General features: G+C 43.3%; 1 protein-coding gene across 1 annotated transcript in view; it reads right to left on the bottom strand.

Moving 5' to 3' along the window:
• LOC106092838 (formin-J) overlaps positions 1-25,821 on the bottom strand; it is a 331,170-nt gene continuing 305,349 nt past the window's right edge. The window contains exons 7-16 of the mRNA XM_059370751.1: positions 17,541-18,412; positions 17,279-17,473; positions 17,122-17,222; positions 11,649-11,898; positions 11,201-11,580; positions 10,808-11,131; positions 10,554-10,746; positions 5,934-6,067; positions 5,660-5,863; positions 1-5,584 (exon numbers count right to left, since the gene is read on the bottom strand). Coding sequence (XP_059226734.1) covers positions 3,474-5,584; positions 5,660-5,863; positions 5,934-6,067; positions 10,554-10,746; positions 10,808-11,131; positions 11,201-11,580; positions 11,649-11,898; positions 17,122-17,222; positions 17,279-17,473; positions 17,541-18,412 — 4,764 coding nt within the window. The 3' untranslated portion in view covers positions 1-3,473. The remainder of the gene's footprint in view (positions 5,585-5,659; positions 5,864-5,933; positions 6,068-10,553; positions 10,747-10,807; positions 11,132-11,200; positions 11,581-11,648; positions 11,899-17,121; positions 17,223-17,278; positions 17,474-17,540; positions 18,413-25,821) is intronic.

Genomic DNA, 25,821 nt, shown 5'->3' on the forward strand with positions numbered 1-25,821 from the left:
TCATTCGTTTCGATTACAGCGGTGCTGAGGTAGATAAAGTTGCTGGCTATCTCAAAGTTGTGGTTCCCAACTTTCTCCATTTTCTTTATCTTCTCGGTTGCACAAGGGGTTTTGGGAGTTGAAACCATCCATTTCGTCTAATCTCCATTTACTGCCAGACCCATTTTCACTGACTCTCTTGCGTTTCTTTCAAAGGCAGCAGTTACTACTTCCAGTGACCGACCTTTGATGTCGATTCGCTATTTCTTTGAATACAACCACTGGTTTTCATTCCACATCTCTTCAAAACTGCCAAATTCTGAAATTAAAGGCGTGCTAAGTTTGGCCGGGCAGAATCTTGGGCACCCACCACCATGGATTCCATTAAAAATGTGCCTTTCATAACTGAGTTAGCATTCGAATTATTTTGGACTCAAGAAGTCATATCGGGATATCGGTACTAAGGGGGGGCCTACATCACCATATTGACCGATTCGGATAAAAATTGGCTCTTAAGTTGTAAGTCATAAGATAGGGATTTGCGTCAAATTTCAGCCAAATCAGATGAAAATTTTGGCTTCTAAGAGCTGAAGAAGTCAAATCCGGGGATCGGTTTATATGGGGGCTATAGCTGTTTAACAAACGATTCGGGTCATACTTGGCATGGTCATAACACAAGTCTTTGTTCCACATTTCAGCCTAATCGGATGAAAATTGAGGCTTCTAAGGGTTGAAGAAGTCAAATCCGGAGATCGGAAGTCAAATCCGATCCAAAATGGCATGGATGTTCCAAGTCATAACTCTTTGTTACAAATTTCAGCCTAATCGGAGGAAAATTAAGGCTCCTAAGGGCTCAAGAAGTTTAATCCGGGAAACGGTTTATACGGGGGCTATAGCTGTTTAACAAACGATTCGGATCATACTTGGTATGTATGTTGCAAGTCTTAACACAGATCTTTGTTTCAAATCTCAGCCGAATCAGATGAAAATTAGGGCTTCTAAGGGCTAAAGAAGTCTAATCCGGGAAACGGTTTATACGGGGGCTATATCTGTTTATGGACCGACTTGGATCATACTTAGCACGTTCTTTGTTCCAAATTTTAGCCAAATCGGAGGAAATTTTAGGCTTCTAGGGTCTCAAGAATTCAACTCGGGGGATCAGGTTATATGGGGGCAATATTCAAATCTAAAACGATATGGCCCATTCCCAACCTCCAACGATCTACATCAATAAGAAGTATCAAGTTGCTACCCTTTCGCCTTCGACCGTTATCGCGATTTCGACAGACGGACGGACTTTATGGGGTCGCAGATCAATATTTCGAGGTGTTACAATCGGAATGACTAGATTAGTATGCCCCCATCATATGGTGGTGGCTATGAAAAAAAACGCTAGCGGCAAAAATTCCACAAGAAATGCATGCAGAACTTGTCACTGACTCTAGACTCTTAAATTACACCCACCACCATAGCATGGGGGTATACTAATTCCGTTTGTAACACCTGGAAATATTCCATTCCATTAGCCATGTCCGTCCGTCTATCGAAAACACGACAGCGGTCGAACGCGTAAAGCTAGCCGCTTGAAATTTTGCACAGATACTTCCTATTGACGTAGGTCTTTGGGGATGGCAAATAGGCCATATCGGTTCAGATTTAGATATTGCTCCATCTAAACCGATCTCCCGATTTGACTTTTGGAGACCCTAGAAACCACAGTTTTTGTCCGATTTGACTAAAATTTTGCCAAGTACGGTCCAAAACGGTCTATAACCTGATAGAGCTCGCATATATACCGATCTCCCGATTTCTCTTCTTGAGCCTTTACAAGCTGCAAGTTTTATCCAATTTGGCTAAAATTTTGTGTGTAGTGTTCTGTTAAGACTTCCATCGGATAAAAATAGAGGCTTCCAGGGGCTTGAGATGTCAAATCAGGAGATTGGTTTATATGGGAGCTACATCAGGTAATGGATCGATTTGGACCATACTTGTCACGATTGTTGGAAGTCATAACGTGCAGAATGCCAGCTCAATCGGATAACAGCAGCGGCTTTTGGGGACTCAAGATGTCAAATCGGGAGATTGGTTTATATGGGAGCTACATCAGGTAATGGAGCGATTCAAACCATACTTGGTACGGTTGTTGAAAGTCGTAACGGAACACTATGGGCAAAATTTCAGCCCAATCGGTTAATAATTGCAGCTTCAGGAGCTCAAGAAATCAAGTCGAAGGACCACTTTGTATGGGAGCTATATCCAAATCTGGCCTATTTGTCATCCCCAACGACCTACATCAACTGGCCTTCGAGTGAACTGACATTTGGTGGGCGACCCATTTAACCTAACCTAATATCAATAAAAAGTACCTGTGCAAAATTTCGTGCAGACAGCTCCATGCGATCGACCGCTATCATTGTTGTTGTAGCCAAATTTCATGTGTGGTGGCGATCCTCGTCGAGCTCCTGTAACTCTCCTACAGGCTTGTTACGGTCCGAAGGACCTATCGCCGCGGGAAGAGAGTGGTCATTGGTTATTTAAATGCGCCAATAACCCGCCTTATCGTATCGAGCATCATAGGCACTCTGAATTTGTGCAAGAGCCGGGTCCGTCTGGCCTCTCACTGAGACTCTCCGCTCGATACCGCTGATTGTCCGCGACTGCAGTTGTAGCTTCTCCGTATGGAGCATTCCACTATCCGCAACCTGTGGATGGGCCCGGTAGCTCGCCGCTAAGATTCTCGTGACAGCAATGAACACCATACAAATTCAGCCTGTGTGGTGCTCACATCTATTCCGTGCCGGGACCGCTATCGTGATTTCTACAGACGGACGGACACAAGAATGGACGGACAGACGGACGGACATATATGAAAATTAAGGGTTGCAGATCAATATTTCGAGGTGTTACAAACGGAATAACTAGATTAGTAAACCCCCCATCCTATGGTGGTGGGTATAAAAATTATAACGGTTCTTTCGAATGCGAGGTTTACAGTTTTAAAATTTGAAAGCTTGCAAGCATCGGTATTCAAAAATTCTGTAAAGAGGGTACTCAAAAACTCTCAGAATAATAGTAAGGTAACATATCGAAGATTTTGGTCCACATTACCTTCATTTAAGTTCTTAGAAGCCTAGTGGTGGAATTATTTGGATTTAGACAAAAATCTACTACAAAAATCTGCTAATTTAAATGGATTTCCCAAAACTTTCAGGGGCTGAATTATCGCATAGGTGAACGAGTAAAATCGTCGAGTCGAAATTTCATTCGATACGAAAGCGCACTCGATCACGTAACTTGGTAATTCGACCCCAAGTCTTACTCAAATCGAAATATTCTAGCTGGACAACGTACTGTAAAGGAAACCCAGAATTTGTACCCTGTTTCCTTAAGAAAAAAAAAATTAATCAAAATTATTGTTAACATCTGGTTTCCTCAAGCTCTTATGGAATGTTATAGATCTGCTTTCTTACAGTCTCCCACCGAGGTGTTCTCCCTCATTTGGAGCGTTTAGTTGCACTAGAGGCAGTAGGCCGCATAAAACTGCTAACTGTTCTTACGTTGGAATTACTGCGTGATGATGCTGAGGGTCTTTGAGATGACTGGGGATTGGTTATCGTTGCTTTAACCAAAATCGTAGAGCGAGCCGATTGTGGTCTTGAGGAACCGATATTTGTTTGGTTTTCCTTGAAACTTGTGCTGTTGGCCAAGTTTGTGTGGCTAACATGACGTTGAGTATTGCCACCCGGGGAGGCTGAGGTTAATCTGTTGCGAACCACAACAACATTGGCACTAACACTGGAGCCACTTGAACTGGAACGACTGGCGGGAACTCCAGCGCCTCCACCTACACCTCCGCCTCCTAAACGATTGACAGAGGTCTTAATATTTTGTGTACCCAGAGGCCTTTTACTGGGTGATGAGTCCACCGACACTGTTTGCAGTGGTGTTGTCTTGTAGGGCATACGTTTCACTGTATTCGTGGAAGTGGCACTGTTTATGGAAGAACGTGATGATCGTAAACTATTGCGGGAACTACTACGCTCTACATCACGTTTATGGCTGTTTGCAGTTGCTTCCGTGGCCGGTAATGTTTTACGCAAAGATGTGGCCCTTCTAATGGCGTTTGTGGTAAAGTTGCTCATATGGGCAGCAGCTGTTGAACTTGCCGGTCCATGAACCAAAGGTGTATTGGTCAAGCGTGCCGCTCGCGATCTATCCCCCGAAGCGCTTGCTGTTCTACGAGGTGCAGCTGTCGTCGACGCATTGGTGCTGGGTTGTGACTTGGTTGATGAGCGTAAACGCGAAATTTGTAACCTGTCCGCTAGGCGACTGGAAATTTTCTGTATGGGTGTTGATTTTTGTGACATGGGTTTTTGTGACAATTTATTGTTGATTTCATTGGCCTCCGTGCAGGAGGAGTTTATGCTCTCCTTGCCGTGGGAAGGTGTATCTGAGACTAGGCTTTGGGTTTCCTCAAAGCCCTCGTCGTTAAGCTCATGATTGGAAACCTTTATGATGGTGGAACCATTGGCGGTGGTGGTGGCCAAATTACTGCGTTGGTTGAGTATTTCTCGTGGCGGACTCCAAAGGCGTTCCGGCACATCTGTGGGCGATTTTAAATTGCGCAAGGCTTCCTGGACATCTTCCTGATTGATGGAACTTATGTGGCGCCCCACTTTTTCCAATTTGGTTATGGTTCTGGCCGAAACACCTCTTTTAGGCTTTTCTATGGACTGGCTCAACTCCACAGCTGTGGGCGCAGGAGGAGCTGTTTTACCTTCGGCTTGTGTGGTAGATTTTTGTGTTTCTTCGGATTTGTTTATTTGGTGTAGAGAGTTTTCTTCGCTAGAATCTTTGGCTGAAGTATGTTCTTCGTTTCCACTGCTATAGTCGGTGGGACGCTTGTAGCGTCTCGTGCGCCGGGCCAGTGAATAACGATCAAAGTGGCCAGGTGTCTCTGAGGATTCCACTTCGTTCGCCGGGTTAGGCTGTTCATTTGTTTTGGCTTCACCCTGAGTTAAGGTATCGGGTCGATTGACCGTCACCAAGGTGGAAGTAGGACTAGATATAATTCTTCTGGTCACTGGAGGGGTTTCAATATTATCAGCATCGATTTCCTTGTGCTTCGAGGTCTGCATGTCGCCTGAGGTATTATGGACTCTTGCAATGCTATCGTAATTGAATCTATTTGGAGGAGTTGGAGATTTGGATTTATGGCTATCGGCGTTAACTTTGGTACTACTAGCTGTCTCATATCGACTCGAAGTTTGTGATACTGTTGCGGGCTTATTTGTTGTCTCGAGGGAACTGCGTCGCTGAGCCTCCCGATCTGGGGTGGAGGGCGCCCGTATATAAATCTGCAGACGTTCATTGGCATCACGTTCCACCAACTGTTGGGCTATCAGCGATTTGCGACGATCCTCTTCTGCTATGGGATCCAATTGAGAGGCGTTATTTTCCACTGAGCGTTGTCTTCTGTAGACCACCTCTTCGCTGTTTGTGTGATTAAGGGAATGTGAATGACTACCGGAGTGTTTGATATCCGATTCTGATATGCTGGGCTTCTCCATGTGCCTTTTGGCATTTTCACGGGCATTGTTCACATCTAAAGTGGTGTAGAAGATTTAATAGACCAGGTCTAACTATAAAGGGCTATTTTTCTTTTTATAAGACAACTTACTTGCTATGGCTTCTATGGTGCCAACAACATCGGTTTCCAGAGTCTTTGAGGGCATCCAATCGGGATATACCCGTTTGTAGCCCTCTCGAGTGCTGTTGTTAGTGGTGCAATTCGTTAAAGTTGTGTTAGATGTTTTAGTACAAGAATTCGGTGTAGTTGGTACAAATTTCTCTTCGGGCAATGTATCCAGTTTTCGTTCGCTTTCTATAGGGGCAGAGGGAAAAGAATTTCACAGTGTGGACTATATAGTTCTGAGTGGTGGTGGTTAATTTACCTGTATCGTTTTCAAGCGATCGCCTATTGATGTTAACCAAACGTCGCTTACGTTTGTATTCCTCGTCTTGTTTTTCATCGTTTTCGTTCGATTGCAACCAATTTTCGATTTTTTGACGCCATTCACGAGATATTCTGAAATATTAAATTACAAAAATGTGGCTTAGGTAAGGTTGAAAAAGAGGTTAGGATTGGGACTATAATCCTCCATGGCCACAATGATATAAAGGAAAAACTATTGTAAGAAACCCAAAACACTTTACTACAGAAGGAGTCAGACTTCCTGTAGGTCCATCTGGCCCTAAATACACAGCGTGCCTAGGATTTGCATGTACTCTCAAAGGGTGGAATATATATGCAGTACATTGCGTTGAAGAGGATGGTTAAGGATCAGAGGGTAGAAGCAGGAGTAGTGTGTCACACTGGAAGTGTCACAGATGCTGGACACTGGAAGTGCCACAGATGTTGGACACTGGAAGTGTCACAGATGCTGGACACTGGAAGTGTCACAGATGTTGGACACTATGAGAAGGCTCCCAAATGTTGGGCACTTTGTAGACAGGCCTTAGGCTCGAAATGGGCGTGATTAGACCAATACTTATTCAGCGTTTTCTCCAAGAAGGTGTCACTGCGTCACGCTCTTTGTACTTGGCTATAGAAAGAAGGTCCCTTACCACTGAGCTTAAACTTGAATCGGACAACATTCATCAATATGTGGAATATTCATGTGCAAATTTGTGTTGCAATAACGTCTCAGTTGTTTGCTGGAGTGCAATGGAAAAACAGAGTTACATAACCCAGCACGGGATGACTATGAGCATCACACAGGCTGAAACTTTGAGCTTCAATCTGTGTGGTGTTCTTCGTTATCACAAGAAGCTTGGCTGCGAGCTACCGGGTGCGTCCACAGGTTGAGGAGAGTGGAATGCTCCATACGGAATAGCTGCTACGGCAGTCGCGGACAATCAGCGGTATCGAGTAGAGAGTCTCAGTGAGAGGCCGGGTGGCACCGGCTCTTGCTTAAATACTGAGTGCTCAATGAAGCTCAATGCGAAAAGGCGAGATTTTGACGCCTTTAAATAAGCAATGACCATCATGTTCCCGCGGCGATCGGTCATATAGACCGGAACGAGCTTGCTTACCTTTAAGAGTTTGATGAGGCGATCCTCGAAACTCCACATGCAAATGTGGGTACAACAACAACAACATGAGAATAACACAACAGGTCCAGAGAACATATCGTCTTAGCAAAGGCGGGGTGATGAGGTCCACGTCCATTAGGACACTGGAGACTATTTTGGATATCCGACCCATAGATTAAATATGAAGCAGCCACTTTGAGACATAAGGCGGTGGGGGAATATATAGAGGACATAAACAGATCATACCAACACGGCATACTAGAGGCGATGCTGGGAAACCTGGATGGAAGAGGTTTCATATCGGATATCTGAAACGACACTTGAGGTTGAGTGCGAGGTACCGTTGTCAGCGGCGCAGTACTAGATTTAACATTGATGAACAAAGCTAGAGGACCGTGTGAGTCTAAGGTCTACATTGATGACACAGGGACAGAGGTCTGTTTCCAACTGCCTTACCATAATACGGTCCTCCATTCCGATCACGGAATGTGTGAGTGGTACGGTGTTAAAGCGAGGACGTTGAGTGAGAACATCTTTGTGATAAAGTCGCGAACAGTCTTGGAATATAACAAGGAGATTAACATCTTCTCTAAAGAAGGCTCTACCCGCATAGTTTGGGTTCCGAGCCATAGAGGAGTAAGGGTTGGATAAACTGAAGCCTTTTGGGTCGGTACTGTGGGACAGTGAAACTATCGGTAGAATGACGAAATTTCTATGGGGAGATACGGATGGTAAGAAGACGAGGCTACTACTGAAAAGAAGTAGGAAGATGATCGATATTGCTTACGGTATCATAACAGGACACATAAGACTTCAATCGCACTTATGTAGCACAGGTGCGGCAAGTAAGACCATATGGAAAAAATGTGGTTGTTGTTGTAGCCACATGCCTATATGGCATGGCGGCATGGTGGCAATTCTCATCTAGCTCCTGAAGGTGAACAAGCTCGTTTCGGTCCAAAGAACCCACCGCCGTGGGAACAGTGTGGTCGATTCGCATTGTCATATGGAGCATCATAGGCACTCAGAATTTATGCAAGAGCCGGTGCCACCCGGCCTCTTAATGAGACTCTCCGCTCAATGTCGCCGATTGTCCGCGATTGCAACAGCAGCTACTCCGTATAGAGTATTTCACTACCCGCAACCTGTGGACGCTCGCAGCTAAGCTTCTTGTAATGACAATGAACACCAAACAGTTCGGAGCTCAAAGTTCCAGCCTTTGTTAAACTCATAGTTATCCCGTGCCGTGGCGAAGATGATGAGTCGTTGCCGCCTTAACTTTGTCTTTGTCAATGCCCCACTTTCATGGGCAACAGACTCCTGTACTTAGGTGTGGACACAATATCAGACTTTAACGCACTAAGGGGCGTGGAATGGTGAACAATTAGGGATTTTGGGAGCAGCGTAGAAGTCTGGAATTTTTCGATGTTACTTTTAGTAATAAGAGTGCACAACAAGTCGTTAACTACCATAGGTTGTTGTTGTTGTAGCCACATGTCTATGTGCGGAAGTGGCGATCCTCGTCTAGCTTCTATAGGTGAGTAAGCTCGTTCCGGTCCAAAGGACCGATCGCAGTGGGAACATAATGGTCATAATGGCTATGGCATATGGGGAGACTTTGTAAGAGCTGTCAAATGTGACACCAAGTATTTTGGGACACTTGATGCTCGGACACTTGTCGTCACTCCGTCGATTATCACTTTCAGCTCCCTACGCACCTCATGCGTGTGTCTAGTGAACAATGTGTCTGAAGATTTGGTGGCAGATATCTTCAAATTTCTAGCAGCGAAATAAGAAACAAATTTGTTGAGGTAGATGTTTAGCCTATCGCAGATGTCATCAATGGGTGGTCCCATGATCGTACAATTGTCTGCATATGATACGATCTCTATCCCATCTGGAGAGGGTGGAATGGAGGATATGTAGAGGTTAAACAGTGCCGGAGATATTACCCCGCCTTGGGGGACTTCCTGTTTCACTCTACCGTGTTTTGATTTCTTATCCCTAAATTGCACAAATGACTGGCGACCACACAGATAATTCGCGACCCAGCGTTTTAGGCCTGGACATATTGGTGATGTCCTCAAAGAGTTTGGCATGGCTGTCGAATGCCTTCGAAAGGTCCAGTGCCACGAGGACCGTCCTATCACATGGACTGGGCTGATTGAAGCCACGGCAAATGTGTGCGCTGGTGGCATGCAGAGTAATTGTGCTATGCATGTCTCTTCGAAATCCATGCTGATGCTTGGCGAATGGAAATTATCCAACTAGACTCGGGAGGTGTAGTCCCTCAAGCATCTTGGCTACTGGTGAGAGTAGGGAGATTGGTCTGTACGACTCCCCCTTACTCGGACTCTTTCCAGGCTTCAGTAACGGGATGACTCTGCCCATATTGCAGATATTGGGTACTATAAGAGTGTTGAAAGACAGGTTGAGGACAGTCGTAAGGTACCCGACTCTAGGTTGATTCAGATTCTTCAGCAACCTGCGGTATGTACACGCTGTATAGCTCTACGTTAACTGCTATCCCCTGCACCCCATCCATGTTGGGGTCACTAACGCCAGGCCCAGGCGAGATGGGTCTATACTGCACGGAATGGTGTATCACGAAGGCCAATCCCCCACCTCCTTTCCTTAAGCGATCCTTACGTATAACATTGTATCCGTGACAACTGTGCAAGCTGCAAGTGTTGGTAAGATTTGTCTCCTGGATCACTGCAACCATGTTCTTCCAATTCATAAAATCTACTATCTCGTCGATCTTGCCTCTCAGACCATTGCAATTTAATTGTAAAAAGATACATCTCCCTGGCAATATTGGGGCTGGGATGCTCCGTGCGCCGGTCCCACCTCACTGACACCGACCGATGATGGAGACAGTTCTGACAAACTGAACAGAACCAGGGTCCGGGGCTATCCACAGGTTGAAGATAGTGGAATGATCCATACGGAGTAGTTGCAACTGCAGTCGCGGACAATCAGCGGTATCGAGTGGAGAGTCGCAAGGAGAGACTGGGTGGCACCCGCTCTTGCTTAAATACTGAGTGCCCATACGACAAGGCGAGGTTTCGGCGCCTTTAAATAACCAATGGCCATCATGATCCCGCGGCGATCGGTCGAGGATCGCCACCTCCTCAAGCAAATGTGCCTAAAACAACAACTTTTAATCCCATGGCAGCTGGTTGTATGTACCGGATTGACACGATGGAATCATTCATCGGCAAGGGCTGCCGCCTCAGTGTACAACACACTGCTCAACAACAACCTTCATCTCGAAACCTTCATCTTCGAAATAAAGGTTGTCTCAAAAAGAATGCAGAATAAAAGTGGCGAGCAGATATTCGTTGTGACGTGCTTAAAAACCCTTTGCGCAATTTTTTTCATTTTAAGCAGATATATGGAAAAGATATTTTACCGCAAAACCTGCTTAGGCAGCTAAGTCAAAACTACGGTATTAAGTCTTCTTAAGATCCACTTACCTTGGTTTGTTTTCTTCGCTTGCTTGTTGGCCAATTTCACCGCTATTAGGCGATAAGGGAGATGCTTTTTCGTTTACATTAATGGGCAAAGGTGAAGCAGCCCTTTCTCTATCTGCTCCAAAATCAATGTTTAACAGATCTGGACGTTTGCGACTAGAACTTCCTGAGCGGGCACGCCGAGCCCAAGAGCGATCTTTAAAGGCATAAAACAACACAAATTTATTACATTCAAAGTCCTGGCGAACAAAACTTACCCAAACTTCCATAGGCGGCCTTACGATCACGACTATTGCGCTCATGGCCGGAGGTTCTAAGGAATTCCATAAGATCATCTTCTTCGGCTAGAACACGACTTCGACGCCTGCGCATACTACCATTGGGGGTTATATCGGGCGAGAGGCCATCACAATGGCCATTTGTAGCCTCAGAACGTATAAATGAGTTATTAACATCCATGGTGCCATTGTTAAAGGAACCATAACGCTTGCGCGACAAAGCCGGACTAGCTCTGGGATCGAAAGGAGAATCCAAGGATAATTGGCTATCGAAATCTGAACCAGGTGTACCATTGAGGGTTGCTAAACAACAGGCAAAGAATAATAAAATATATGCGTGAACTATGATTTTTTCTGAACATTGCAACTCACCATATTTGGCTCTTCTGGCCATTTGCTCCTCCCTTTGTTTCTGCCTTAAACTGGCCTGCTCCTCCAACTGTTGGCGCCTTTCATTTTCCTTAACCGCCTGCTTGAATTTATCACAGAATGTTTGCAATATTTTAAAGCACTCCTCCAGCTTAAATGTTGCCGGATCCTCACAAAAGAAATCGGCCAGTTTTAAGCGCATATTATCCACCGCATCCATGCCTGCCTTCAGTACGGCAATTTCACTTTCTGCACTCTGCAGAAATTCCATCATTTGATCTTTTATATCCTCATCGGTGTTGGGCATTTCGATTTGTTTTTTAATTTTTTGTAATTGTGTATCAAGATTTTTGATATCAATGCCAATTTGCTCCAGATTGGTTCTGGAATATAAGTTTTATTAAAATTAGCAACAATGTTCTTTACTTGGCTAGTTTTTCTCTCTACTTACTTGGACGCATTTTCTAGATTACTCAATTCGTTGGTGAAATTCAGTAAGCTGGCATCTCGCTTTTCCGCTTGTATGGCCACAAAATGTATGAGATTCATACCGGGCTTATTTGCTCGTATGTCGGTTAGTTTTGTTAGCGATGATAGCTTGACACCTACAGCATTACCAGCATAGCCTCCGGAATTTAAAAAATTACCAGCCACCACAACGAGATAGAGAACCTCTTGCAGAGTTCTGCTATTCATTAAATCTAAAAAATAGAGAGAAAGAGAGAGAGAGAGAGAGAGAGAGAGAACTTTCAAACAGTGGTTCAAAATCTACAATAACTTCGGTCGTAGAAGAATTTTGAAACTCTATTAAAAGAAATGTTGGAAGGCCACCGTAGCGCAGAGATAATTATGTCCGCCTATTACGCTGAATACCTGGTTTAGAATTCTGGCGTGAATTACAGACAAAATTTTCAGTGGTTGTTATCCCCTCCAAATGCTGGCGACATTGCGAAGCAAATCAGTAAGGAAAGGCAAAAGTCGGGCGCAGCCGGCTATATAATTCCCTACACCTACCCTATAATTATAAATTCGGGCAACAGATAGATGTATATGAGAGCTATATCAAAATCTGAACCGACTTTTTTCGAACAGATCGTTTGAAAAATTTTGTGCAGATCGGTTGAAAATTGGAGTTACTACGGCCATTTTAGTGCAAATCGGTCGATACATATATATGGGAGCTATATCTAAATCTGAACCGATTTTTACCAAAATCAAAAGCGTTCGTTGTTGAGCCGAGAAACACGTGCAAAATTTCGTGACGATTGAACAACAAATACGACCTGTACCTTGATAACAAGAATACATGGACTCACAGACGGACAGACGGACAAAGCTTAATCGAATCAGAAAATGATTTTGAGTCGATCGGTATACTTATATTCTCATTCTTAGCGTTGCAAATAAATGCACAAACTTATTGGGTTGCCCAAAAAGTAATTGCAGATTTTTTAAAAGAAAGTAAATGCATTTTTAATAAAACTTAGAATGAACTTTAATCAAATATACTTTTTTTACACTCTTTTTCTAAAGCAAGCTAAAATTAACAGCTGATAATTGACAGAAGAAAGAATGCAATTACAGAGCCACAAGCTGTGAAAAAATTTGTCAACGTCGACTATATGAAAAATCCGCAATTACTTTTTGGGCAACCCAATATAATACCCTGTACCACAGTGGTGGTGTAGGGTATAAAAATGGAATGGCATGGCAGCCATATAAAAATATTTTTCCCCCAAGAGGTGTCGCACTGCGGCACACTGTTCGGACTCGGTTATAAAAAAGAAGCCTCATATCATTGAGCGGAAACTTGAATCGAAGAGCACTCATTGATAAGTTTGTTCCTGTTCCTTAATGGAATGTCAATGGGCAAATTTGCATTTGCATTAAAAGAAATGTTAGTCAAGGATAAGGACCTTCTTGAGCTATAGGCGGCGGATAATTTTCACAACCGTGGTAGCTATTTACGGCTTCTGCTACCGTATCCTCATCAATGCTGCATCACTGTGCCCACTAGATCTTGCAGAGACAAAATTTAAATGTCGCTTCGTACAGAAATGATCTGGGTCTTCTCATGGAGATAATCTGCACCGCTCTGTGCGGTGCTCATCGCTATCACGAAAAGCTTAGCTGTGAGCTACCGGTCGCGTTCACAGGTTGCGGATAGTGGAATGTTCCATACAGAGTAGCTGCAACAGCAATCGCGGACAATCAGCGGTATCGGGCGGAGAGTCTCAGTGAGAGGCCGGTACCGGCCCTTGCGTAAATACTGAGTGCCTATGATGCTGGCGCTTTTAAATAACCAATGGCCATCATGTTTCCGCGGCGATAGATCGTATAGGCCGGAACGAGCTTGCTCGCCTATAAGAGCTTGACGGGAAACGCCATCTCCACATGCAAATTTGGCTACAGCAACAACATCTAAGGGACTATAATCCCAATCTTTCAACCATAGATTGGAAGATTGGTAGACTAGCTGATGGCGACCGAAGACATGCAGTATTCGTGCTAAACTCCAGCTGTCTCGCTGACCTCAACAACTCTTACAGCTAAGCCAGTAACCGTAGCGCACAACAAGCCGATTACTGGCTTAGGTTGTTGTTGTAGCAGTGTGTTGTACACTGAGGCGGCAGCCATTGCCGATGGAGAACTCCATCGGGTTGATCCGGTACGTACAACCGGCTGCCATGGGATTGTCTTAGGTGTATGTCCATAGAGGCATGGGGGGGGGGGGGGGGGGGGGGATTAATATCAGCACCCTATTTTCAATATAACCTAACTTAACCACAACAAGTCTGATGAAATTGTGTCCTTATAGATTAAACAAGTTGAAACAACAAGTTGATTGTCTATAGAAGCGGTGGGGTTGGAGACTCAGGAGATGGCTTTGCAGTTGTTGCTGAACACTTTTCTGAGGAACTGTCGACCCTATCTCTAAAGCCTGGAGGATTGCAGGAGAATGGATGTCATCCTGCCATGATCGGAACAGGAGAGGAAGGCGTCAAAACGGGGCCCGATAAACCCTGTGTGGATCATCCGGTTGGATTGGGCTCAAGGTGTGCGCCAACGGGGAAGGACAGAACCCAGAAGGTACTTCGACTAGTGAAGCATATAAGAGGAATCGTCCTCATCGCAAGTGTCCGGTGTCGTGATGAAGAGCGGTTCCACTTCGCACTTTCTCAACTGCCCCTGGATGAGTAAGGAAACTCATCATGACAAGATCGAACAAATCTTGTGAGGATGAACTTCTGGTGAATTTAGATGATGAGTCTAACGCAAAAGTGGTGGAAACTCTGAAGTTTGACTATGGTCCGGTTTCTGCAAATATATTTCCACCATTGTATGGCCGATTCGACGGCACTAAAAGTTCCCCTGGTGGTAGGAGGATTTGACGTGGTTCTTATTCCAGAGCCATGGGTGTGTGGAGGAATGGTTCGTGAACTAAGTAATCCAGGATTTAAACTTCTCAAGGGTACGGGAAATGAGAGACAAGGAGCCTGTATTCTTGAAAAAAGTAGTCTAAATATTCTGTCGCTAAGCACTGAATAGTAATCAGCTTTGAAATAAATAAGTCTCATTACAGGCTGGCTTCCCTATATATGACACACGATTCAGAGATGCCACCTTCAAGCTATAAGTTGCTGGTTGAAACGGCCTGAAACGGTGTCTCGCGAATTATCTGTGCGGTCGCCGGTCCTTTGTGGAATTTAGGGATAATAAGTCGAAGCACCGTAGAGTGAAACAGCGAGTTCCCCAAGGTGGTGTGATATCTTCGGCATTGTTTAACCTCTACCTTTCCTCCATGCCACCCCCTTCAGACGGCATAGAGATCGTTTCTTATGCGGAAAATTGTACGATCATGGCATGGTTGAACGTCTACCTCAACGAAATTGCCTTATATTTCGCTGCAAGAAATCTGAAGATATGCGCTACCAAATCTTCAGCCACATTGTTCATTACAAAAACGCGTGAGGTGAATACTGAGCTGACTGTGATGGTCGATGGAGAAATGATTCCGACCATCAAGTGTCCCAAAATACTTGGCGTTACATTTGACAGCTCTTTCACAATCTCTCCACATACCACAGCAATCTGCGATAAAGTCAAAAGTAAAAACAAGGTTCTCAAGTCACTTGCTGCCAGCACAAAGAACAAAGAAACCTTGTTGACTACGTACAAAGCAATTAGCCGGTCTGTGGTAAGTTATGCAGTGCCAGTGTGGTCTAGTCAGCTTTATGACACTTAGTGGAATCATATTCAGATCTATCAGAATGCCGCCCTCCGAACTGCGACGGGCTGTCTGCTCAGTTCTCATGTGGACCACCTCCATCAGGAGACAAAGATCCTACCAGTGCGTAGACATAACTACATGCTGTCTAAGCAATACCTTTTGGGCTGTTATCATTGAGACCATCCAAATCATCATCTTGTGGATAGGCAAAAACCTTCAAGAAGCCTTAAAGTAGATCTACATGATCTAGAGCCTGAGGGTCAGCGCTACAAGAGAGAACCTCTAGATCAAGCGGCATATCAAGCAGGTCTAAACAACATTCACACGGTAGCAGATGCGGTAAATGGCTACCGTGTGAATGTAGTCCTTGGAGAACGACCGCCTCCCATTGCACCTGAAGAAATCGACCTCCCCCGGCAAGCCAGGGTAGTTCTGGATCAATTACGTTCCGGCAGATGCAGCCGCCTCAATTCCTACAGAGCAATGATTGATGCCGACGTACAAGATGTATGTCCCGATTGTAACCAGGCACCGCACGATACACGTTTAACTGCCCGGCCAGACCCACTCGACTCAGACCCAGATCTCTGTGGACGCACCCCATCTTAGTCGCAGAGTTCCTGGGGCTTTACGCTCAACAGAATAAAGCAGACGAAAGATAGAACACAATAAACTGCTACAACAACAACAACAACAACCAGATATGGGGAAGTTCGGGTATAAACGAAAGGGGTGAGCTGCTTATCGAATATATTATGAGTTGCAATCTGGCGATTTGTAATAAAAGGAATAAACCGACCTTTATTACAAGGAACAGCCGGGAGGTACTAGATGTTGCCTTTGTATCAGAGGATCTAAGCGCAAGGATATGCGACAACTGGCGTAAATATCTTCTCTGACAGCCAGGTAACCATTAAATCCTTGGAGAACGTATTGCAAAATTCAAAAACCGTGTTCGACTGTCGCAGATCTCTCGCAGAGATGGCTATACAGTTCAACATTCATTTGTTCTGGGTGCCTGCCCACAGATATATCCCAGGGAATTGTAAAGCGGACAAGCTTGCGAGACTAGGCCCTACCTTAGACATTTTAGGGGAACTGAAGTCTGTGGGTATGCCTCTAGCCACATGAAAGCTAGGTCTTCAGTATCAGGCCCGAAGGGCAATGAATGATAGATGGTCACAGAGGAGCGGCTGTAAGTATTCCATAATAATGTGGCCTAATCCAGACTTGAAACCGCTTTGTTGTCACTGGCTAGAACAGACGTTTCACTGTCTGATCGGAAAACATGCTGACATACTGAAGGTTGCCAGTAACGACTTTTGTCGAAGCTGTGAGGAAGTGGAGGAAGAGGAGGCTGAAGACCATCTGCTGTGTGTGTGTCCCGCACTGGCAGTCAGAAGGAGTTCCACTTTAGGTTCTCACTTCTTTGAGAACTTGTATGATTCACATCCGCCAAACATTCGCAAGTTGTTGGGCTTTTTAGAGAGATCTGGATGATTCAACGGTAGTAACTAGAAGGCATCTTCCTGTTCCTGCGGTATCACAATGGACGAAATCGTTAATGAGAGTCTGATGGCAGACTGCCACTTTAACCAATTCCAACCTAATCTAAGAAATAAGTTAATAACTCTTCACTTTACTTCCTACAATGGTGTTGCCTTATGCTCCGTGTTTAATTCCAAAAACTTACCCTCTGCGGCCTCAATCATTGTATTTATGCATGGATCCAGATATGTAACATTTGCAGCGAATTCCTCCTTCAATAGCATGCTTTCAATCCGCAACTTGTAGCTGTTAAAAAAAAAATATTTAGCTCCATCACCAGGGAATTTTTCATCTACTTCTACCTTGGAACCTCCATAAGTAGCAGCAAAAACTTTTCAGCTCTACCCAAACGCTGGCGGTCCCCATTGAAAGTTTTCAGCAAATCCATTTCATCAACTTCGGGCAGTATCTTTAAGAGACCCCTAAGCTTTTCGGCTCCAATAACATCGTGGCTGCCATCATGTATGAGCTGAACAATGTCTTCGTTGGAGCTATAGCTGAAATCATAAATGCCATAAAATCGTCATACATCTTCGTTGGTAGCTTTTCTCTGGTTTCACTTACCCCTTAAACTGTTTGAGGAATATATTCACATTGAGTGTCCGCTTGCCATCGAGCAAATTGATTTCGGTACTTTCCTTCTTTGATTTTCTATCCAGCGTATCGTAACCACTATTGCCCGAGGCATTTGGTCCATCGGCCCTACCCAATTTGGGTGAACCCTGAGCACTGGTGGATTGTAGGCAGAAAAGACCCTCCATCTCGTTCCAATCGATATCCTCCATCGTAGTGTCTTGATGATTATGCGCCACTATGGTCCAAAGATTCTGTTTGCCAATCACCTTGTGCGGCGGTATTTTGCCCCAATTTAGAGTTTTCATTTTGGCTTTGGGCGCCGGAGTATCTTGTTGCGGCAGCAGCACATCATTTAGCCGAGGTTCGGGCGTTAGAGAGCGGGCAGGCATGGTGTTCTTGGCAGAGAGTAAATTACCACCAGGCGGTGGAGCAGGTGGGGCTCCAGGTATAGGCGGCGGCGCTGGTGGGCCGTTACACATAGTCATGGGCGGAGGAGGTGGCGGTGGTGCTGCTATCACTGTCGGTACTCCTGCTGCACTGCCGCCATACGTACCACCGCCACTAAATGGTGGCGGTGGCGGTACAGGAGCCGGTGGTGGTGGCGGAGGGGGAGCTATGGTAGCATTTGCTTTGCGCGTGGGACTAGTGGCTTCATTGCGACAATTGGGGCATGTAAATTTCTGTGCTGTAGTGGTGCGCAGTAAACGCACTGAGTCTTCATGATTTTCCAACAGCGTTGCACGGTGTACTAACTTCTCGGTTGTGTCCCAGACAACATCACTTACGTGTTCTTTGGGGTCAATGCGCAACAAATGTTGCAGTATACTAAGGAATGGTACTTCCTGTGGTGTATCGGCCACCTATAAATGGGGAAGTAAAAATAAATCAGAGATTAATATTTTAAATATTGAAGATAGTAATTTTATAAGAATTCGAAAGTTTTTCAGGACAAAAAGTAATTTGTCACATTTGAGATAACAAATACGTGATTGTGTTCCAGCCCTGATTTAAATCCCGGGAGAAAAGCCACATATAACTCAAAAGACGCTACAGTAAACAGCTATAGTGAAGGTCACGACCTGTATCATGTTTTCTGCTACTGAAACATCGTTTAGTTGAGTAGTTGTGAAAAGCACCCAAGAAGAATGATTGCAAATTGAGTGCACACTTCCTCTAAGCGATGCCTGAGACTTCTCTATATCGTACCGATGCAGACTTTGCGAATCAATTCAAAGTAATATGAAATCGTTTGAGACCATTCAGTTGCATGTACCTCTGCTTTCTATTGAAAGTTTGGAAGATTAGTGGAAATAAAAGATATTTCATCTAAACAATTCCCACACATCTCGAATCCACAAACTTCCTAAGACACCATGGGAGGCTGAAATCATGACTATTAGTAAAGGGTGATATTGTAGCTATTATCTTTTTGGCAACACTAGTTTAAACATCTCACGCACGTTTCGTGTTTTGTTTCACTGTCAAACATCTTCAGTTTAGTCTATAATTTTACCACAAATCGTCTTACAAACGAACAACGCTTGAAAATGATTGCATTTTTTTTTTTATCAAAATTGGTGCTGTTAAGAAAGTTCCTCATGCGCTTCTTCCATTCCATCGACGAAGTTCAATAGGTACGTAAATAAGCAGAATTTCGATTTCGGAGTGAAGATCAGCCAGAAGCATTGCAAGAGCTACCAATGCACCCAGAAAAAGTCACAGTTTGCTGTGGCTTATGGGCTGGTGGCATCATTGGACCATACTTCTTCAAAGATGATGCGAATTGTAACATAACTGTGAATGGTGAGCGCAATCGTGAGATGATATCCAAATTTTTTTGTCTGTTAAAAAGTTCATCGCGCGCTTCTTCCATTCCATTGATGAAGTTCAATAGGTACGTAAATAAGCAGAATTTTCGATTTTGGATTGAAGATCAGACAAAAGCATTGCACGAGCAACCAATGCATCCAGAATAAGTCACAATTTTCTGCGGTTTATGGGCTGGTGGCATCATTGGACCGTACTTCTTCAAAGATAATGCGAATCGTAACATAATTGTGAATGGTGAGCGCTATCGTGAGATCATATCCAAATTGTTTTGCCTAAAATGCAAGAGTTTGACTTGCATGACACACAGCACACATAATAACATAGACTTCTTGAGAAGCGAGTTTGATAAAAGTTTTTTTTCACGTTCGGAACCGGTCAATTGGCTTCCAAGATCGTGCGTTTTATACCTTTAGACTATTTTTTGTGGGGCTATGTTAAAGCTGATGTCTATACAGACAAGCCCGCTTCAATTGACGCATTGGAAGACGCCTTTGAAGCATTTGTTAGCGAGATACCGCCCGAAATGTTGGAGAGTATGCCAAAATTGGATTAAGCGGATGAACTATTTGAGGCGCAATCACGGTCAACATTTGCATGAAATAATCTTCAAAAATTAAATTATATGGACCCTACTATGAATTCAAATAAAGATTTCATTCATTTTTATACCCACGACCCTAGGATGGGGGTATACTAATCTAGTCATTCCGTTTGTAACACCTCGAAAGTATATATAGACCCCATAAAGTATATATATTCTTGATCATCTCGATGATCTGAGTCGATCTAGCCAAGTCAGTCCGTCCATCCGTCCATCCGTCCATCCGCCCGTCCGCCCGTCCGACCGTCCGTCTTTCGAAATCACGATAGCGGTCGAAAGCGCAAAGCTAGCCACTTGACATTTCGTATAGATACTTATTTTAATGTAGGGCGTTGGGGACTGCAAATTGGCCATATCGGTTTAGATTTAGATATAACTCCCATATAAACTGATCTCCCGATTTGACTTCTTGAGCTCCTAGAAGCAGCAATTTTTGTACGATTTGGCTGAAATTTTGCATGTAGTGTTTTGTTAAGACTTCCAACAACTGTGTCAAGTCCGAATTGGTCTATAGCCTGATATAGCTCTCATATAAACCGATCACCCGATTTGACTTCTTGAGCCCCGGGAAACCGCAATACTTGTCCGATTTGGATGAAATTTTGGACGCAATGTTCCGTTACGACTTCCAACAACAGTGCCAAGTACGGGCCAAATCGGTTTATAATGTGATATAGATCCCCTATAAAACGATCTCCCGAACTGACTTCTTGGCTGAAATTTTGCATGTAGTGTTCTGCTATGACTTCCTACAACTGCGCCAAGTTCGGTCTAAATGGGTCAAGAACCTTTAATAGCTCCCCTATAAAACAATCTTCCGATTTGACTTCTTGAGCCTCTGGATGCCACAAGTTTTGTCCGATTTTGCAAAATTTTTGCATACCGTGTTCTGCTATGAGTTCCAACTATTGTGTACGGTCCAAATCGGTTTATAACCTGATATAGCTCCTCTATAAACCGATCGCCCGATTTGATTTCTTGAGCCCTTACAAGCCGCAATTTTTGTCTGATTTGGCTTAAATTTTGAACATAGTTTCTGTTATGACTTCCAATAACTGTGCCAAGTATGGTACGAATTGGCGTATAACCTGATATAGCTGCCAAATAAACCGATCTACCGATTTCGCTTCTTGAGCCGCTGGAAGCCACAATTTTTTTCCGATTTGACTAAAATTTTGCAGATTTTGTTCTGTTACGACTTCCAACAACTGTACCAAGTAGGGTCCAAATCGGTGTGTGACTTGATATAGTTGCCATGGAAATCGGTTTCTGGATTATTCTTGTTCGGTTCCTAGAAACTTTAATTTTTGCCAGGTCGACAGAAGTTTGGTATGTAGAACAAAACTATGTCCTCCAACTAAAATAATTCGGCAGAGCCCGGCCGGGATTCGAACCTGGGCACACGGAGCAACAATGAGAGCCTTTGCAGTTGTCTAACGTTCGAAGCCATCAATACAATATCCAGCAGATGCACAGAATCATGTGCACCATGGAAGTAGTGTAATTGTCGCAGAAAAAAATCTGAGTTTGTTTCTCTTTCGAGACTAGCTGGACGATGGGAGATGCAAATGGAAAAGGAAAACCAACCACTATGGAACGCGTTTCGTCTTTGGTTAAAAGACATTTCAACCATATTAGATGTTATGTATTTTTGTGTAATGACAGACATTTTATCTGTGTCACCACCGTAGTGCAGACGTTAGCATGTCCGCCTATGACGCTGAACGCCTTGGTTCGAATCCTGGCGAGACCATCAGAAAAAATGTTCAGCGGTGGTTTTCCCCTCCTAATGCTGGCAACATTTGTGAGGTACTATGCCATGTAAAACTTCTCTCCAAAGAGGTGTCGCACTGGGGCACGCCTTACGTACTCGGCTATAAAAAGCAGGCCCCTTATCATTGAGCTTAAACTTGAATAGGACTGCACTCATAGATATGTGAGAAGTTTGCCCCTGTTCCTTAGTGGAATGTTCAAATTTGTTAGCAGTGGTTTCCCCATCCTAATGCTGGCAACATTTTTACTATGCCATAAAAAACTTCTCTCCAAAAAGAGATGTGGCACCTGCGAACGGCGGACCCGGCTATAAAAAGGAGGCTCCTTATCATTGAGCTTAAATTTGAAACGGACTGCACTCATTGATATGTGAGAAGTTTGCCCCTGTTCCTTAATGGAATATTCATGGGCAAAATTTGCAATTTGCTATATGTATGGTTAAAATCGGTTTCTAAACAGATATAGCTGCCATATAAACCGATCTTGGATCTTGACATCTTGAGTCACTAGAGGGCGCAATAATTATCCGATTTGGCTGAAATTTTGCATGAGGTGTTTTGTTATGATTTCCAACTACTGTTCTAAATATGGTTGAAATCGGTCGGTAACCCAATATAGCTAAACCGTTCAGGGATCTTCTGATCTTGAGCCTCTAGAGGGCGGAATTCTTATCAGATTTGGCTGAAGTTTTGCATGAAGTGTTTTACTATGAATTCCAACAACTGTGCCAAATATGCTTTAAATCGGTGCATAACCTGATATAGCTGTTATATAAACCGATCTGGGATCTTGACTTCTTGAGCCACTAGAGGGCACAATTCTTATCCGATTTGGCTGAAGTTTTGCATAAAGTGTTTTATCATGAATTACAACAACTGTGCCAAATATGCTTTAAATCGGTACATAACCTGATATAGCTGTTATATAAACCGATCTGGGATCTTGACTTCTTGAGCCACTAGAAGGCGCAATTATTATCCGATTTGGCTGATATTTGCATGAGGTGTTTTGTTATGATTTCCAACAACTGTTCTAAGTATGGTTCGAATCGGTCCATAACCTGATATAGTTGTTATATAAACCGATCTGGGGTCTTGATTTCTTGAGCCCCTAGAGAGCGCAATTTGTTATGACTTCCAATAATTGTGCCAAGTATGGTTCAAATCGGCCCATAACCTGATATAGCTGCCATATAAACCGATCTTGGATCTTGACTTCTTGAGCCACTAGAGGGCGTTATAATTGTCCGATTCGGCTGGCATTTTTTAAACAACGGCTTCTCTGAAAAAGGGTCTGAATCGTTCTATAGTCTGATACATCTCCCAATTTTATTTCTTGAGCCCCTAAAGGGCGCAATTCTTATTCGAATTGGCTGAAATGTAACGCAATGACTTTTACTATGACATCCAACATTCAATTCAATTATGGTCGGAATCGGATTATAACTGGATTAAGCTCCTATAGCATAGCAATTCTTTTCTTTTATACATAGTTTGCCTAAAAGGAGATACCGGGAAAAGAACTCGACAAATGTGATCCATGGTAGACGGTTTGTAAGATTTGCCACGGCTGAACTTTGCGCGCTGTTACTCCCCTACGGAAAATGTGTAGTCAATTGCCCCAAATATACCGGTCCTAAACTGGAGAATTAGTTATCTATCACAGGGCATATCCTACAGGGAATGTAAAGTTTCGACTTTCATAACTTATAATTCTTAATTATTTTGCAAAGGTAGCTTAATTATTGTTAAAGATTGCTTAATGTGATCTCCCTTAAAAATACTTGTAAAGTATACTCATCCTTTTCAAACTGTCCCAGGACCTATCCTACGGCGTTAGAATGGTGGCAATTCGTCACCTCGAGCGACAAGCCCTTATAAAATTGATAGATTTTTTCCATGTAAGGGGACGGGAACAGGGACCGGTCCCTATTACCAGAGGACCTATCCCGTGACAGGTTTGGGAGCTTTCCCCTTTCTCGCAGAGTTCTTTCTTTATAACGAAAATTAACCTTTTCTGGGAAAATGTCATTTTACCGAATAAAAGCTGTGTGAGGAAACCTGTTTGTCACCAGCCACATGTACTCGTTCATATCTTTTACATATGCATTCAGAATTCATATTCTTAGTAAATTAATTTTGAAATAGATATTGTCCACCCCAAGACACTCATGCATGAAATTTAAATGTGCGTCATAAATTAAAGTGTGTTATAGAAATATGGCTTGTAGTAAAATAGTTACAGTACTTGCATAAAAGGAGTGTCCAGATGTCGTAATGAATATTCTATTATGATATTATAAAGAAGTCTCATTAAAGAGGTACAGCCTGTGAGAAATTAAGAGACAATTTTTGGTAAAAGTAACAATTTTAAGAACTCTTGGAAAAACAATAAAAAAAAAACAATTAAAAGCGTGCTAAGTTCGGCCGGGCCGAATCTTATATACCCTCCACCATGGATCGCATTTGTCGAGTTCTTTTCCCGGCATCTCTTTTTAGGCAAAAAAAGGATATAAGAAAAGATTTGCTCTGCTATTAGAGCGATATCAAGATATGGTCCGGTTTGGACCACAATTAAATTATATGTTGGAGACCTGTGTAAAATGTCAACCAATTCGAATAAGAATTGCGCCCTTTGTGGGCTCAAGAAGTAAAATAGAGAGATCGATTTATATGGGAGCTGTATCGGGCTATATACCGATTCAGACCATAATAAACACGTATGTTAATGGTCATGAGAGAATCCGTCGTAAGAATTCAGGCAAATCGGATAATAATTGCGACCTCTAGAGGCTCAAGAAGTCAAGACCCCAGATCGGTTTATATGGCAGCTATATCAGGTTATGAACCGATTTGAACCATATTTGGCACAGTTGTTGGATATCATAACAAAATACTACGTGCCAAAATTCATTCAAATTGGATTAGAATTGCACCCTCTAGAGGCTCAAGAAGTCAAGACCCAAGATCGGTTTATATGACAGCTATATCAGGTTATGGACGGATTTGAGCCATACTTGGCACAGTTGTTGGATATCATAACAAAACACGTCGTGCAAAATTTCATTCCAATCGGATAAGAATTGCACACTCTAGAGGCTCAAGAAGTCAAGACCCAAGATCGGTTTATATGGCAGCTATATCAGGTTATGGACCGATTTGAACTATACTTGGCACAGTTGTTGGATGTCATAACAAAACACGTCGTGCAAAATTTCATCCCAATCGGATAAGAAGTGCGCACTCTAGAGGCTCAAGAAGTCAAGACCCAAGATCGGTTTATATGGCAGCTATATCAAAACATGGACCGATATGGCCCATTTACAATGCCAACCGACCTACACTAATAAGAAGTATTTGTGCAAAATTTCAAGCGGCTAGCTTTACTCCTTCGGAAGTTAGCGTGAACTTTCGACAGACAGACGGACGGACAAGGCTAGATCAACATAAAATTTCACGACGATCAAGAATATATATACTTTATGGGGTCTCAGACGAATATTTCGAGTAGTTACAATCAGAATGATGAAATTAGTATACCCCCCATCTTATGGTGGAGGGTATAAAAATGCCAAAGGTAAAATGGTTAACTTTTTACCAGCGGGAGGGATCGTATGAATAGTACGATTTTTATTATACCCACCAAAGGATGGGGTAACTTTCAATGTATACGGGGGTTGCCATTTATATTTCGGGATCGGACTGCACTTGTGTTGCAATCTGCCAACTGACAGCTCTAACGTAAAGCTTGACATTTTCGAAGTTATACGTACTCAGAACGTTTTGACATACGAGTGCTATTGTTGACAGAAATTTAAGAGATGAGGCGATTTAATGATGTTCGTGTGCCTTTTTATCAGCACGTCTATTGTAATTACGATATAGCCTTAAAAAATGCAAAAATTATGTCGAACTGTTTCACTTATTGCTTTATTGTTCATATGTACGTTAAGTTCTTGATAATAACAAACTGGACTTTATTTGGATATACCTGCCATATGGATCTTCACTTATTCCTCAATTCCTTCACTTATTCCTCAATTCAGATGAAATTTGAAACAAGAAG

Source organism: Stomoxys calcitrans, chromosome 1 (assembly GCF_963082655.1).
Source record: "Stomoxys calcitrans chromosome 1, idStoCalc2.1, whole genome shotgun sequence".
Classification (NCBI taxonomy): Eukaryota; Metazoa; Arthropoda; class Insecta; order Diptera; family Muscidae; genus Stomoxys; species Stomoxys calcitrans.